At 36.7% G+C, this 16,598-nt stretch overlaps 1 protein-coding gene across 1 annotated transcript in view; it reads right to left on the reverse strand.

Moving 5' to 3' along the window:
• ptprz1a (protein tyrosine phosphatase receptor type Z1a) overlaps positions 1 to 16,598 on the reverse strand; it is a 54,514-nt gene that overhangs the window by 30,093 nt on the left and 7,823 nt on the right. Inside the window, exons 2-5 of the mRNA XM_053640902.1 lie at positions 8,122 to 8,193; positions 1,977 to 2,156; positions 1,597 to 1,748; positions 1,027 to 1,122 (exon numbers count right to left, since the gene is read on the reverse strand). Of these exons, the coding sequence (XP_053496877.1) occupies positions 1,027 to 1,122; positions 1,597 to 1,748; positions 1,977 to 2,156; positions 8,122 to 8,193 (500 nt within the window). The remainder of the gene's footprint in view (positions 1 to 1,026; positions 1,123 to 1,596; positions 1,749 to 1,976; positions 2,157 to 8,121; positions 8,194 to 16,598) is intronic.

Consider the following 16,598-nt stretch of genomic DNA (forward strand, 5'->3'; position numbering starts at 1 on the left):
AGACCTTTCATAGTAACACTTGACTCTTGATTTTGTAGATTTTTCTTGATGTCAGCTAGAGCAAGGAGCAGTATTAAATCCAGCACCACTGTCTGACAATTTGCTGTAACTACAATGTCACCCTGAAATTCATATTTTGGTCTGTAAAAAGAACTGAGGTATGCCATACAAGGACAATATTAAATACATAAATATGACACCATGAACTAATTCATTGTACCATCCCTGTGCACGGATTTATTATTTTATTTTTTTTGCATATTTGAGAAGACAGCATCTAAACCATAGACATCTCAAGGACTAAATTTTATATGGTTAAAATTACGAACTATACTTTCTGAAAGTGAGCTGTAATGAGAGCAGATGACTGCTTCATTAGATTTTCCTTTAAACCGTACGCGTAGACATTTAATGGCATTGATTTAGTAGCTTGTAGCCATGTTAAATTGTACGTGAAATTAACTGTTGGTGCATAATGAAAAATAAAATTCATATTGTTCATGGCCTGTCCAATCACTTGTTGCAACTCTCAACTACAGATATAGCATTTTCACCCCTTAAGCTTCCTAAACTTTTCATCAAGAAAAATGCTGAAGCTCCATCACCCCTGAATCCATTTCCTTATTATAGATATTATAATATCAGACTAATTCCCTTTGATTTCTTTATACTCTCCCACTCTTTGTTCCCCCGATTGGCTGCCACTTGTCATGTTGTTGCACTTTTTTCATGCCTAAAGTTGGGGCATGACGACATTTGACATCTGAGTTGGCATATGACTGATTGTTATATAAGTTTGTGTCCAAATTTCCAGCCAGTTCTTGCTGATACTTCAAACACAGCCATACCTGTGAATTACTATTATAGGCTTGTTTGTGTGATTTACAGCAGGTTAGGAACATCAAAATTTAAAGTAGGTTCCTGCCTATACAACAACAACAACAAAAAAACTATGTTCTGTAGCTTTAACAACACATGGATATAGTAGACCACAGACATTCACATACACAGGACATTATCACTCACCTCAAACAATACAGCAAGAGCAGTAATCTGTCCTCCAGACCTCAGGGCATCATCTATAGTTTGATGATGACGGGCTTCATAACAATATATCTGCATCTATATACATATGCAGGTACTTATCACTCTTCATTCTACACAAACTCAATCATCTACAGCTTACAGACTATCACATAACATATACAGCAATATAGTAAGTCCCTTCATATAAACAATTTATTAAAAATTATCCTTGTGGTTCAATTGATATGAGTACTTTGTCCAAATTCAGATGGTTTAAAGGTGTAATTTATAAGTGTTTCTAGTCCTATAATATTTATATAATTTTGAAAATACCGTCGAAAAACAGGAGGGCAGTGAAATTGGTTGTGGTAAAGGGAAAATTTGTCTTGGTTTTGATAGCAACTGCAAGTTACTTCTCATAAATCAGAGCTCTAAAAATTACAGACTGCTCCTTTAAAATTTTCCAGGAACCACTATACAGAACAGTGCACTCCAAAAAAACACTGTGACACATAATTAGAGTATGGGGATGATGCAGGATAAAGAGATCAAAAGTAGGCTTTCTCTTACCTCCAAAGGGAATTTGACTCCATTGAGGCCATGCTCAGAGCCATCAGAGGATGCATTGCAGCGACCCCAGTGAAAAGTAATGCGGCCCACCCTAAACGTGGAACTCAACCCCCCTCCACTTACATTGAATTCACCACCCACATCTATTGTCACTGGAGAGAGACAGGGAATGCATCATGTAAATGCTCACAAAAGGTAAACCTTTTACAATGCCATCAAAGGCCAAGGTAATAATGAAAAACTTGTACAACATGTAGTTCTGAGTACTGAGAAAGGTACTCCATATTTGCCGCAAGGTCATAATGTCATAGAAATATATGTTTTACTTTTACATTTTCACCATAACCATAGTCAGTGTTGAGAAATATTAGCAGCTGCACCTGTCTTGCCATCATTTTTTACTGTAGTGAACTCTGAGGTCTGCTTCTCCCAGCCTTCGAAGCTCAACTTCTCAAACTGAGCTTTGACCTGTGCCAGGCTCTCCTCGATGTTTATCGGAGATTGCTTGGCATTGTTGCATGATGGGTATTTCTTGTGCCATCTGTTTTGGTTTAATGTTCCTAAAAGGAATTAACACAGTATAATATGCATTACATAGATGTGCAGTGTAAAAAGAAAGAATGAACACTCTTTATTTAAAGATGAGTACAAATATGATCCAAGGTACTTGTGTAGCAAAACGGATGCTAATTCCAGGCTAGCAAGTAGGATAAAGTTAGCTAAAGTTAACATGATGAGTATGACATGGTAAACTGTTTGTATCAGTGGCTGTCTTTTGGTAAATAATTAGGTTGATAGAGTGTTAAATATTTGGCTTTAAATAAACTACCTCCTTAGATTTTATTTAATGTTTAATGATTGCAGCTATCAATGGGTGCGTCTCAATCAGCTCCATAGCTCCCTGGGTAGTGAATCAGTATACCGTTTACACAGGTTGCACAGGTAAAGACCCTGGCTTACTACACATTGGGACACTGATGACTCAATTTCTGATGACTACATACTCGCCTTATCAAACATCACCACTGGCATCAACAGGCAGGACCGATATCTTTCTGACATTATATGTCATATAAATTTGTTAACTTAATCACACATCACACTTTTGGTCATGGTACTTCAATCAGGATCGTAGGCTAACTAGTGGATTTTTCAATACTTAAAAGTCGTTAGACTCAAACAAACTGTATATACACAATGTCAAATAAAGTTAAAAATCGCTAATGTAAGTAATCATTTGAGAGCTACAACAACAATAACAAGCTGCTTACATTTGTAGACAAAGTTGGCTGAGAGTTCATCTGGCATTTTTTTCGAGCAGAGAGGCTTCAGAAAATATATTGTCATTTCCAGTAAGGGAACATAGTGAGCATTGATGCTCCCTGGTTTTTGCGGTGCATTGTGGGATTTTCTTAGGGATCGAAAGTTGCAGTGCACTGGAAGTATTTTGCGATTGAGACAGCTCTTAAACTGGCTGAATCCCTGATCAGTGCCGCACCTAATGTTTACAAGCTAGCTAGCTTGCTAACTCCAGTATCTGCAGTTCCAAAAATTCATGAGAGTTCATTACAAAGAACAGCACAATGTCTTGTTCTGTTTCTAGGTGTTCTGCACCATCTGCAGCAATATATCAGTATCAGCTGATTTCCATGTGTTTAGCTTGTGTAATGGAGGAAACGAACAAGCTGTTAGAGGACAGAACCAGAGCCGTACTACAACCCTCTGCTGGGACTTGATCAGCTTCTAGCTTTCTTCCCAATAGCAGATGCTACCACGCTGAAATAAGCTATAAACCGTGGTCCCAACCGTCTTCCTTTAGATCTACCCTCCTGCAGGTTTCATCTCCAACCAAAATCTTACACACCTGTTTTAGATGATCAGTTCTTAAGGCAATGATTAGATGGTGAGGTGGACATAATCATAGTTGGAGCTAAAGTGTTCAGGGAGGTAGATCTCCAGGAACAGGGTTGGTGACCAATGCTATAAACTATAGCCTCCCTAAATGCTTCAGCTCAGCCACTGCATCTTTTTAATCTGCCGCCAATACAAATAACATATTTGCAGGAGATGCTAACTGCCCTCTTACTTATACACAGAGGCTATGGTGCTGCTCTAAACTAGCATTGCCTTGGCTGTGCTACAAACTGTAATCGGTGTAAAGTGCAAAGCAGGATGTAATTGGATGTTGCCTAAAAGCTACAGTACACATTAAGCCTTTTTCATGCAGCATTATCAATCAATAAATACTAATAAGTGATAATTAGCAAAGATCCCTAGCTTCAAATTAGCTAGGTATCAAGTTTTCAGCCAGTTGTACTTTGCATCTTAGCTAACAAACTTTAGGTTTAGGGAATAAGACGTATAACACTAACATTAGCTATCAATAGCCATAGATTTATACCAAGTTTCCTCAGGTAGAATGATTTGCCTCATTCCTCATACTTTTTAAAGGCTTTCATGTAACACTTTTTAAAGCTGGGATCACATGAATGTAATCAGAGAAAGAGCCTATGCATTATTTTTGCATGAACTAGATAAAGAGAAGTGTTGTCGTTACATACTATCTATGAAGATCATCTAGCCAAGCTAGCTTAAACTAGCTTAGACTGTCCAAGCAAGCTTAGATTAAACACACACGTGCACACACACACACACACACACACACACACACACACACACACACCATTCCCATCCACACAAACCTACAGTACAACACACACACAAATGAATTTAACAAATAAACATGCTCGACAGTGGGAAAGCTGAACAAACACACTGAGGGCTCTTGTCAGCCAACACACTGTGAGGCTCAGTGATTCCTCTATCTAATAAGCAGCCACTTAGGGTCCCAAAGCCTCTAGAAGGCCTCTTAATAAATAGTGGCCTATAGCAGTATGTTGTCAATAAAAACCGGTCTGGTTAGAATAAAAGACTACAATTATTTGCATACATGTTTCATAATGGCTATACTGTAGGTCCCAAATTCATAGTACATACCACTTATTCTCCCAATTCTGTGGAAAATTAACTTTACTTCATTTTAAATGAAGAACAAGATATTTAATTTATTTTTATATGACGCAGCAATTTTCATTTAATCTTTTATTTTATAACATTAGATAAAAAATAATCATGGTAAACAATCTTGTTATTGCCTTAGAGGTCCTACATAAAAATGATGGATAAAAAAAAATATTTGACAGTAAGATACAGAGATCTGACATGCCTTGGGAACATTTCTTTCTAAAAGATATTAAAAGTAGTTTTATTTTTTTATTTATTTATTTATCCCCAGCAGGAACATGACTAGAATGTACTCATTTCCTTTCACTTAAAAGGGACAAGACATTTTTCTGGCTGTAAGCATTTCAAAAATAATTTTTAAATACTAAACAAACTGCATTCTTCCGAAAAACAATACTAATAGCAATATGTCTGAGTAAAATAGATCAGATCTAGGCAGTGAGAGCTAACACAGACTGACCAATTGTTAAATGTTCTCTTTCTTTTCCTCACTACCACCTCTCCATGTCTCTGGCATAAACATACATGTACGCTTATGAGAAATGATATGGCAGTAAGCTGGTTTGTTCCCACCACATTATTTTCTTATAATATTGTCTCATGCGTTCAGCACCATCACAAAAAAGCCATAATTTTCCAAAGTAATTAGCCTAAGGGAAATGATTCGATCAGAACAGTTTATGGGTAACCCTGAAATGGCACAAAAAGAATGAGATGTGGGTGAGTTAAGTAGCAGAGACACCGGCATTCAGGGCAGCACTGGTGAACAATGTCCCATCTGCCTGGACGCTTGTCTCTATCCCTGGCATGATAATGCTCTCTTTGTTTTGCCAACTTCATGTATCATCCAGATCTGATTTGTTGTGACACACAAGAGTTGAGAGGCCAAGAGAGACAAATAAAAAGTGATGAGTGAGAGTAAAAGAATATGAGAACTCCACATATAAAAATGACAGTAATAAAAATTTAACCATAGGAAAATAAATATTTAAGGCAGGTTTTTCTGTGCTGTACCACCTCTGCTGACAAACTGAGCCACATTAATGATTGGTTAAGCAGAATTTCAGATCTGGCCTACTTTTGAAAGTAGAGCCGTGTGAGAAATGAGGGAATTCTCCGTGGTGCTAAAAATGAGAGAGAAAGACGTGAAAAGCAACATTGTGTCAGAGGTGTTATTTACTGTTGAATATATGTTTGTCATACTTGTCATTGTTCAAGGCAGTGGCAGCTCGAGATTTATATCAGCTGTTAAACAAAGGATAATCTTCAGAAAGTCCTCATTCACAACTCCATACATTTTAAATTACATTGAAATACTAATTACCTCTTTTGAGGACACAACAATTTAAAAATTTTGCTATTTGATAAATGTTACTTTGATTTGCTCGTTTTTCTTATTTTATAGCAAATAATCAGATTTAAGTCTAGTAAATGTCTGTAACCAAAGTGTAAGTGAAGACAGTGTGTGTAAATGTGGCTCCCTTTTCCACTGCCCAAATTTTAGTTTAAGGTATTGTGTGTGGTCTCAACAGTTAAGGCTCTGGGTTACTGATGAGAAACTTGCAGGTACAATTGCCGGTACTGCCAAACTGCCTGAGTTGGTCCCTTGAGAACCCTATTTGCTCCAGGGGTGCTGTATCATGGCTGACCCCGTGCTCTGACCCCAATGTCTTAACAAGCTGGGATGTGCAAAGAAAAGAATTTCACTGTGTCGGATTGAATGTGACAAATAAAGGCTTCTTTTCCTACTTTTTGAGATGGAAATTTTGCTGAAACCTGGCAACCCTGGTTAATGAAATTAGCTCTTCTGTGTGAACCTCAGCAGGAAACACACCTGCTGTGTTGAATACAGTTGAATAAAAGTACATCTAAAACTACTAAAAATGAGCTGCTAGACTGTATGCTGGATGACTGTATGTTGTCGACTCTAAACTGCTCTCAGCTATTGTTGTCGACTCTCAACTATTAAGGGGTTACTCTAAAAATACACTAAATAGTGGCCTATACCATAAGTCAAATGTGATAGCCTCTCAACTTTTGATTCAGGCTATGTTTCTATTAATGTTGTCTTGCCACACCAAGATTTGTGGTCATGAGACACTGCTGTTTCAATTTAAACAGTGTACTATTATCGTGCAGTCATTGGTAGTTTAGCATACACAAGAGAACTATGGCAGTTCAAAGGCTTTAAGCAAGTCTCTGTCTCTTGTGGGATAGTGTTCAGAGTTCAGCAAAAGACAGTTCAATGCAACTTAAAATATATTGTGATATAAACTAGACAATAGTCCAATGCTTTGGCCCTATAGTGTATGCTGAACTACCAGTAACTCCATGATGAAAGCAAATCATTTCCAATGAACTTCCACACTAAAGAGCTTTCAATACTGAGTCTGGTACTTTTTATCACTAACCATGGCCAAGAACTGCCTAGTTTGCTTGACATTGCAAACGGCCAAAGAATATTAATAGCTTTTATAGATTTGATGTTGATATTTCAATCCAGTGACTATATATTGTCATAATGTTCTAATACATAGGATATTAGACACTCAGTGAGCCATAGTTGGAGCATCTTAGGCTGAGTTTATGTACTTTGCACTGCTATTTACAGCCAATTTAATGTTTGCAGACCATGAGAAAGGCAATGTTTGTTCATTTTTACTTCCATCTGGCACATTAGAAACTTATTTTATATACTAATATTTTGCAATGTTAGGCATTAGTATAAATACTGCGCCTCTATTCAAATGCATTAGTCAAGCAAAGGCCCCCTTTTTTTTATTATAAGAGCTTTACAAAAAAAGTAATGTTGCAGTTCTCCTTACAATAAGTAGTAGTACAATAAGTTAAATGGAATTCTACAGGGTGTCCCTAGGGGGTCTCCATACATAGGAGAAATTAACACTTTTTAGCAAAACTTCTTCAACAAAAAATTCATACTTAGTTTATATTGTATATATATATATATATATATATATATATATATATATATATATATATATATATATAATACATAATATATATAATATAATATTCAGATAGCTTTTAAGAATAACTTTGACAAAAGTAGAATGTATTGAAATCATTCTCATGGCTGGACCGGGATGCGATGGACATGCAATTACATGCATAACACAAAAGTTCATCATGGAGTGAGAGACACAACTCCATGTGTGTTTACAAAGAAATGGCAATCATGTAGAGGATAGTTTGTAAACAATGTTGCATTCTGCTAAAAAGTGTTAATTTCCCCAATGTATGGAGATTTTTGGGACACCCTGTAGAGCAAGGCATTCAGGTATTCACATGCAAACCCAGCCAGTGGACATGCCAAGCGAGGGCTGATAATCCATTACTATGTTCTTGACATAAGTGCTCCATTTAATAGAAAATATTGAGTCTGATCTGTTGTGCAATGTGGTACAAGCCCCGACAAGACAATTCTTCAACTTCGGATGCTCCGGTATGATTAATTTCTTCCAGTAGCTCAGTAGCACTTACCTGCATAGGACCAGTCTATATTTTCTGCAAGCTTCTTTTGGGATCTGAATCCATAGGTTTGTGACACATCCACTGGAAAAAACAAAACAAAAGAACTTACATTAAATTAAACACTGGCACATAACAATAGCACAAAAATGTGGCATGAAACCTGAAGCCGGTATCATCTATTTATCTTATTATCAATTAGAATTATCCAATAGAAGCAATACAAAAAAGGCCTGAAATGTAGTGGGAAATCACTGATGAGATGTCAGACACAGGAAAGGCAGGGAGGAGTGAACGGCACACCTTTAAAAAGAACTTAAAAGAATGGATAAGTTCCAGGAAGACATTTTTACATTTTAGTTAGCATGAGCGTTATCTGAGGCAGTATGAGAAGGTGATGTAAGGGTGAATGCCTGAAGGGTTTTTTTTTTTTGTTGTTTTGTTTTGTACTTTTAAATTAATAAGGATTAGTCATCTCATGACAGGCATCCTATGAAGCTCAGAGGTAACAAAAGTGTTTGGCACGTGGCCAAGTCAACTGTATTCCCATGACAAAAAGCAAAAACAAAAATATAAAGTATATTTAAGAATAATAATATATATATTTTTAAAAGACGTTAACCAATGTCATATGTTTGTCTTAGTTAAAATGTTTGATTAAAATATATCAGTAAAATTATTTACATTTTTTCAGGAATATCTCAACATTTCTCTTCTCTATGAACATGAGTAAACTTCACTGGAAAAATCTTTCCTTCACCATCTACAACTGATAATATTCAGATTCTGAAACAAACTTGCATCATTACAGAAAAGACAGTACTATAGTAACAGCTGTCTTACATAGTAGTTGATCTTTTCCTCCAGATTGTGGCGGTCTGATTCTTCTACATATCAAGTTGATATATTTAGTTAAAGTGTGATTTATTTTGTCAAAATTATAACAAACCTGGAACACACATCTATATGTCACATCATGGACTGGAGGAGAGAGCGACACAGATGCAATGACTGAAGAATTTATAGCGTTCACTGGGATGCTCTAATTACAAAATGATTAGCATGTGCAGCCTCTATGTAGGCCAGGTCTCTGATCCAAAGCTGTCAACTTCCAATGTGTGTTATTTTATCAGCCCAGTTCAGTTCAAATCAAAGCACCTTATGCTCTGTTCAGCTAATAATTTTAATATTTTACCAAACTAAACAAAAATTTATAATGCATAAGATTGTCATTTAGACAAAAAAAAAAAAAGAAAGGTGTCAAAATATTACTGGACTTGTTAAATCTGGTGTTAAATATGGAACAAAATGGTGGCTCTAGTTCCTGTCACGTTCCCTCTGTCTCTCACCTGTGTACACACACCTGCTGTTTTGTGTGTATATTTCCAAATTGTTTATATGGCTTAGACTAAAAATACATTCTAATTGTGTTGCTTTAAAAGAGAGTTCCTGGGTACACTACCAGTAGGACCCACTACTAATAGTGACCCGAATATGAGAGTTACATTTGTACGGTACAAAACAGCAATATTTGTCCTTTATCTGTTTATTTTGATTGTTATGAAATTATTTAATCAGGAATCTGGATAAAGTCAGCATACACCCTGGTTTTCAATGACCTTTTGTTGCATAAATCCATGTCTCATTATTTTCCAGAGTCGCATCATAGTGTCAGGCAAAGTAAACTATTCAAGCAACATATCTTTTAAAGCTCTTGTCTCCTCTTTTGCTCCCACACCACACTATGCTAATGTCCTCTTTTTCCACATAAAAGAACAGTCCCATGAGAGGACTCTCCCTCAAGTGAACAAAAACAGTGTGAACCACAATGCCCTTGACTTGAAACACCACTTCTGTCCTAGCACCAGCTTACATCTGAAGATAGTTTACATTGTGAAGGTGGACCAGGTGTACCTGCCTACCTATCCAGTATCAACACAGGATTATGGCTTTGGTCCTACTGCTTTCTGTGTCTGACAAAAATGTAATGGAGCCTCCACTGAACACTGTGTGAAAACACAATGCATCTATGTACTTAGCCATTAAACTTTTTCCCTTTTTCTGTGCCTATTCCATATCAGGCAGCACAGTGGTGCAGTGTTGCCACTTCAGGGTCCCCAGTTCGATCCTGAGCTCAGGATACTGTAGTATAGAGTTTCACATGTTCTCCTAGTATCAGTATGGGTTTCCTCTGAGTTCTCTGGTTTTCTTCCAGGTGGACTGGTGGTAAATGTTGTGTGTATGGTGCCCTGTGATGGTCTCAAGTCCCATCTAGGGTGTATTCCTGCCTTGCAACCAGTGCTCCCAGGATATGCTCTGGATCCACTGTGACCCTGACCAAGATAAATTGGCTACTGAAGATGAATGAATGATATTCTCAATCAGTGTTTGCTTGCCATTATGTTATGACAGTAGTTTGTACAATGAGTTGATAAGTTAATTAAAGACAAGTAACAAAGTACTTTATTTGAGTTCCTCTTGGACATACCACTTTTTACTCCCTGCATTTCAGAAGACAAATATCTCTTCTAGCTAATTTTTTTTTTGTGCAAATTTCTGTAGAAACATAATAAAGCAGCTACATGTACTATATGTGATACCAGGACTCCTCTGTATGATCATGTTAATCAGTCCCTCCAGGATTTTGCGTTCACAGAAATTAATGCAAAATCAAGGAAACTCTGCAATATTCTGAGGAGCTTGTAATTTTTCAGAATTACCAGATTTTCCACAGATTTGGGCCAAGACACATCATCACAATGCGCATTCAGTCAAACCCTCTTCAATTGCACATGCATCAAACAGCTAAAAGCTAAAAGGTCTCATTTACCAACAAACTTCACTGAGAAAGACTGTGCAAAACACTTCTGTGCAATTGCAATTTTGTCAATCCAAGAAGAATGGCATCGCAAATACTGAAAAAAAAATCTGCACCAAAATCAAGCATTTTTGGACACAACAATCACTAAAAATTCAGTGAAACCTGTACGAACTGGTACATGATCATTTGACCAGTCATAAGCTGCAGGATGCTATTGAGAAAATCACTGTGTTGTGAAACATTTCCCATCCATCACCTAAAAAAAACTGTTTAAAAATCAACTGAGAAAACATGTGCTCTTGGCTTTCAATGATTCTCAAATAAAATGTCACTGCAAATATCTTTCTGTCATTTGCTACAATACACACCTACAGGTACTTAGTATAACTTGGTATTTTCTAAAAGCGCAAGTTACTAAATTACTTGAATCATTAAATTGAGTAAATTAAATTCATGTTTGCTTTTGTCCAGCATCACTGACCCAGAGTGTGTTCTGGCCTCCTCCAATTACTCAGCATGAACATGATCATAATAAGATTAATATCAGGGCTATAAAGGGCTAAGTGTAGCATACAACTTCCTGTGATTGCTTTTGTCTGACAGAACCCATATACTCTTTCATTCAATCAACACACCTGCTCTGTGCCAAGCAGCACTGCTGATGGCTCAATTTCCTGTTCAAGGTAACAGAGCGTGAACAGAAGCGTACAAGAACCTGCTGCATCCTCACTGCAGGACAACAGGGCTTTGTGTTTTCAGCCAATAGTTGAATGCACGCGTGAGGGTTTCAATGCTTTCATGTAAACTGGTTTTATCATAAAATATACAATGTATTATATTCTGTAGCCTGTCATGCATCTGCAGTTGTATAGGTGTATAGAAAGTAGGCTTGAGACATGTATATTAGCATCAGTAAAATCTGCAGTGAGCATAAAAATAAGAGGATTATGGAGGCCCTGGGAGATTCTGGCAAATAGACATCCACACTCACCCACACGTACACAAAACCCACCCACCCAACCACCTACACACACACACACACACACACACACACACACACTTATACACACACACATACACACAAACTGAGAATTCCCATACCCTCATCTTCATAAAGAAAGAGGATGCAACAGAAGCTGAACATGGCATCCAGTTTGTTATTTAAGAGAAAGCTGTGTTTAGTTAGTGAAGCTAATGAATAGCACATAAAATGTATACTCCAGTGGATTTTTTTATACCTAATTTTAAAACTACTACATTTGCAGTACAAGTACATATTTAGGATCCTTTGAACACACATAATAGTACTGTTTAACTTTACAGCATACAGTTGTGGATCAATAATTACAGTAGATGTATATTTGGTGTTAACCAGAAGACGATTGGTTCCCTTTTGAGTCTGGTTTCTCTCAAAGTTTCTTCCTCATGTCATCTCAGAGTTTTTCCTTGCCACCATCACCTCTAGTTTGCTCTTTAGGGATCTAATCTGCTTTGTGCAATGTTCAAGTGCTTTATATATTTCATTGAATTGAACTGAACTGAATTGAATGCAAAGTGTAATCCCCAAGACCAATAATTTTGGCACAAACAACCAAATTATAAACGCAAAACTTCCTATAGAAGTCTTAGGGCAAATTCTGTGACTACAATGCAAATTCAAAACTATACGCATTACACTCAAACAATATAGATCTTAGACAGACATGAGAATGTCTAGCCAAGCTGCTCGTATGGAGTTTTACCAAACTTTCAACACAGGAGCAATACAGTAAAAAGTACTTCCAGGTACTTTTGTTATTCCTAAGGTTTTGTGCTATCCATGTGCCGTCCAGGAATAAATTCATCACAACAACTTCATCCCTGTATGTAAAAAGTTACATTTATGACGCATTTATAACTGCACTCTACAAGACTCCATAAACTTTTAATAACTGCCCCAACAAGTACACGTTTTGTTGTGACAACTTAAGCTAAAATTTATGTCTGATAGAAGGTACAATAGAATCGTTTCAAAATCTTTCATTATTGCTCAGTGAACAACAGTGTTTTGCCTACTGATGGAAACTGCATTAGATTTGCATGTGCATTGCAAGCATGCATGTGTGTGTTTTTGTCTTTATTTCCACTGAAAAAATGCAATGTTTATTTTGTGTCTGAATAAATGTTACTTGGAAGCTGTCTACAAATTTATTGGAGACTTTAGGACCCTTTTTCTCAAAAGCAAAGTTTGATGACAGTCATCATTTAATGCAAAATGCACAAAATCTCATCTAGTGTAGTCCAGAAAGTTCTTTTTCTTTCATTCTGATTTTCTGCACATTGTGTTGAACGTGCATCATAAGAATGAGAGTACTACACAAAGAGGCAACATGCCATGTGAAAACATGTTACTGTAATTACTTTAACTTTACTGAGATATTGTGATTCTAATCAAAACATCAAAATGTTTTAATGCAGCTGCCATTATTTCCCCTTTTATGTACATTGAATTTAAATTGCAGCACAACATTTGGTGTAACCCACTTCATTAAAGACAAAAGGGCTTCCAGGACACAAGAGGGACAAAATAAACAATTCCAGGCTTTGTTCGCAGTAAGACCAGTATACCTCTTAAAGGCATTTTGAGGGAGAGAGAACAGAGTGACTGAGTCTCCACTCCAGACATGTGTCACAGAGCGGCACTTAAAAGCCCAGCCTACATTAAACGGGTGCAGCAGAAGTGGCAGATAAAGAACGGACACTTTAGAGAACAAAGTGGAGAAAGACCAAGGGACATTTGGTGACCTGTAAGTGTTCTGACTGTTAAAGTACTCCTTTTAAAACCAAAATGAGAACACTTGGTCAGAGGACTAGAAAATAATTTTATGAAATAACTCTATAGAGAGAAAATGGATTAAACTGTCCACATCTATTATGTCTAAGTGATAATTGCTAATGTCAATGTTTCAGATAGTAATGCGGATAGATCGGGAAAGCATTTTCATGCTGTATAAAGAAATGATATTTTTAGTGTATTCTTGTCTAACTATGAACAGATAAGCAAGACCTGGAAGCTGTCAACAGACACGTTAAAAGCTGCCAAAACACCATGTGTGCCATTAGCCCAAGGCAAAGAAACGCTATTTATGTGTGTGTTGTGTTGAGAGGACCAAAATGTCCTGACCATGTACGAAAGCCAGAAAACAACAGGTTAACCTACTTTAGATAGTCCTGACAAAATAAAGTTTTATGAAAGCTATGAGCTTCTTTTCAAAGGATTCAAATGGTTTGCTTTGTCATTATGGTTTAAAATTAAAAAGAATTATTTTTAAAGCCAAATCAATCAATCAATAATTTAAATTAAATCAAAAACACAATAAAAAGTGCAAAAACTGAAGGGGTTGAAAATTTTCACAACCCAATTTACCACATATAGCTTATTCCATAGTGTGTGTTAGCCAAGTCTATATATCACTATAATTGCAGTCCAGCGATAGTGACATCATAATAAGACTGCATGTGTGTTTGTACTAGATATGAATGTTTTGAGTATGGTCTTAAGACGTTTTCTGTATTGACTTGGACATGTCTTGGATGGGCAAACCATTTGTATTTGGACTGGGCTTCGGGTATTGGATTCGCAAAACATGGTCTTGAGCACATCCGGGATTTTGTAAAAAGAGAATGTTTGTGGTGTCTTTTCTTTGAAAAAAAACAAAAAAAACCTAATTCTTTCTTCTAGAAAAATCACAGAATCACTGTCACAATGCAGAAATGAAGCCAAGTAGTTGAAGTAAAGGCTCGGCTTTAAAAAGGATTTGATGTGTTTTGGTCTCTATATTGACTTTCATTTGGACTTGGCCTAGACCCCCTTAAGACTCAGCCTTATCCGATCTCAGCTAGTCCTTGTCTTGGACTTGATAATGGTGGTCTTGATTACAGCACTAGTTTGTACAGTTAAAAGTATGCATTTTATAGTTGTTATTTACAGTTACTGAATAATATACTTATGAAAGTATATTATGAATTATTATGAAGACTTATTAATAAGCAGAGAGGGGTAATATATTTATATACCTAATATACAGTAAATTGCTTTAGTTAAATATATAACCCCTTTAACTCTGTGTATTATTCAGTCATTCATCTTAAAAATATAGTATTATTCAATTGCATTTATAAATGATTAGAATCAACACTAAAACTAATAGGAAAGATTATGCAGTTATGACAGTGAGGAATGTAAATCTGAGTCCACCAATGGGAGTTTAAAGCATTTAGAAAATCTCTAAGATTTAGCATCTTTATTTCTTCTTTTTTAAAAAAAAATCTTTTCTCTTCTGTCACTCAATTACAAAGGTACAAAGTACAGCAAACCATTTTTATCTCCTATCACTAGCAGCCCAGGTTGCCAATCAGCATGCGAGCAGTGTAGCTACATTCATCCTGGAAAACAAGCGGATCTCTACATGCCCTCTGGCCATTGCGACTTCCCTCCATCCCTCACTCATTGTCATGGACACAGCACCAGTAGAGCTCCATTCAGACAGACTCCCTGCAAGTTTATATCACTTTACCCAGTTTCCTTTCTCTTCACTAAGTCGCACATCTCTTACCAGTCACCCTTGAATGCTGCTTTTTGTCATGTCTACACAATCCCTATTGTTCTAAGCCATTAGGTAAATTTTAGAACTTCCTGAAGGAAAAGCTGCCTGTGTTCACCCTTTTTCAGTTGTATATATGTAAGTGGGAAATTTCCATTCAATTATAGGAATACATTACCATTTTACCTGTTTACTTATAAAATTTTGCCTACAATATGCTTCTATAAAAAACTATCTAGTCTGTAAAATATCTATAAACATTTACAATGGGCCAGGGAGTGTTTTAAACACAGAGCCCATGTGAACACTTTGTTTATAGAGGAACAGAGCTTTAAAGTGATTGAAGAGACAGTTTCACTGGGCAGGTTTATTTAGTGAGTACCCCTCTCAGTGACACATGCCTGCTGTACTGTCCCTGTAAGAGGGCCTCTAGTGCCAAATGCAGGGAATCATGAAGACTGAGGCTGGAACAAAAACAAATAGACACTGTTCCTCCTAATCCACTGTAACTCTAGCACCAGAAGAGAAGTCCAACTCCTTACTCAGTGCCTTTATGCATTTACAGTGCTCTGTGTTCTTCTCAGGTTGGCAAAGAGTAACCTGAGTGCCGGCCCACATTCACATCCACTGTTCGCATTCAGTGATGGATGAAAAGGCTTTAAATAAATATATATGTATATATATATACACACACACACACTTTGATTGACTACTCTTGGTAGCACCAGTAGAGAATATCCATGTCTCAAAGTAGTGTTCCATCAGACTGTGCAGTATGGCACAATACAGTAACAAATCAGTGATTTCCCACAATTTCCATTGCCAAGTAACTGGTAAATAAACACCTGTCTGAATCTGATTGACTACTATGCATACCAAACTGGGTCTATTGCACACCACGGACTGGTCAAACAGCAATCATAATGGACTCAGACCACCTCCAATTTGAGAAAGAACTATGTAGCTAGAATTGCTATTGGACTACTATCCAAATCTATTGGACAGTAGATCTATAGATCTTCAGTAGTAATGTATACAGTAGTGGGTAGTATTAGTTTGGTTGGCCATTTCCACAAGACATTTAA

This window comes from Ictalurus furcatus, chromosome 14 (genome assembly GCF_023375685.1).
Source record: "Ictalurus furcatus strain D&B chromosome 14, Billie_1.0, whole genome shotgun sequence".
In the NCBI taxonomy this organism is placed as follows: Eukaryota; Metazoa; Chordata; class Actinopteri; order Siluriformes; family Ictaluridae; genus Ictalurus; species Ictalurus furcatus.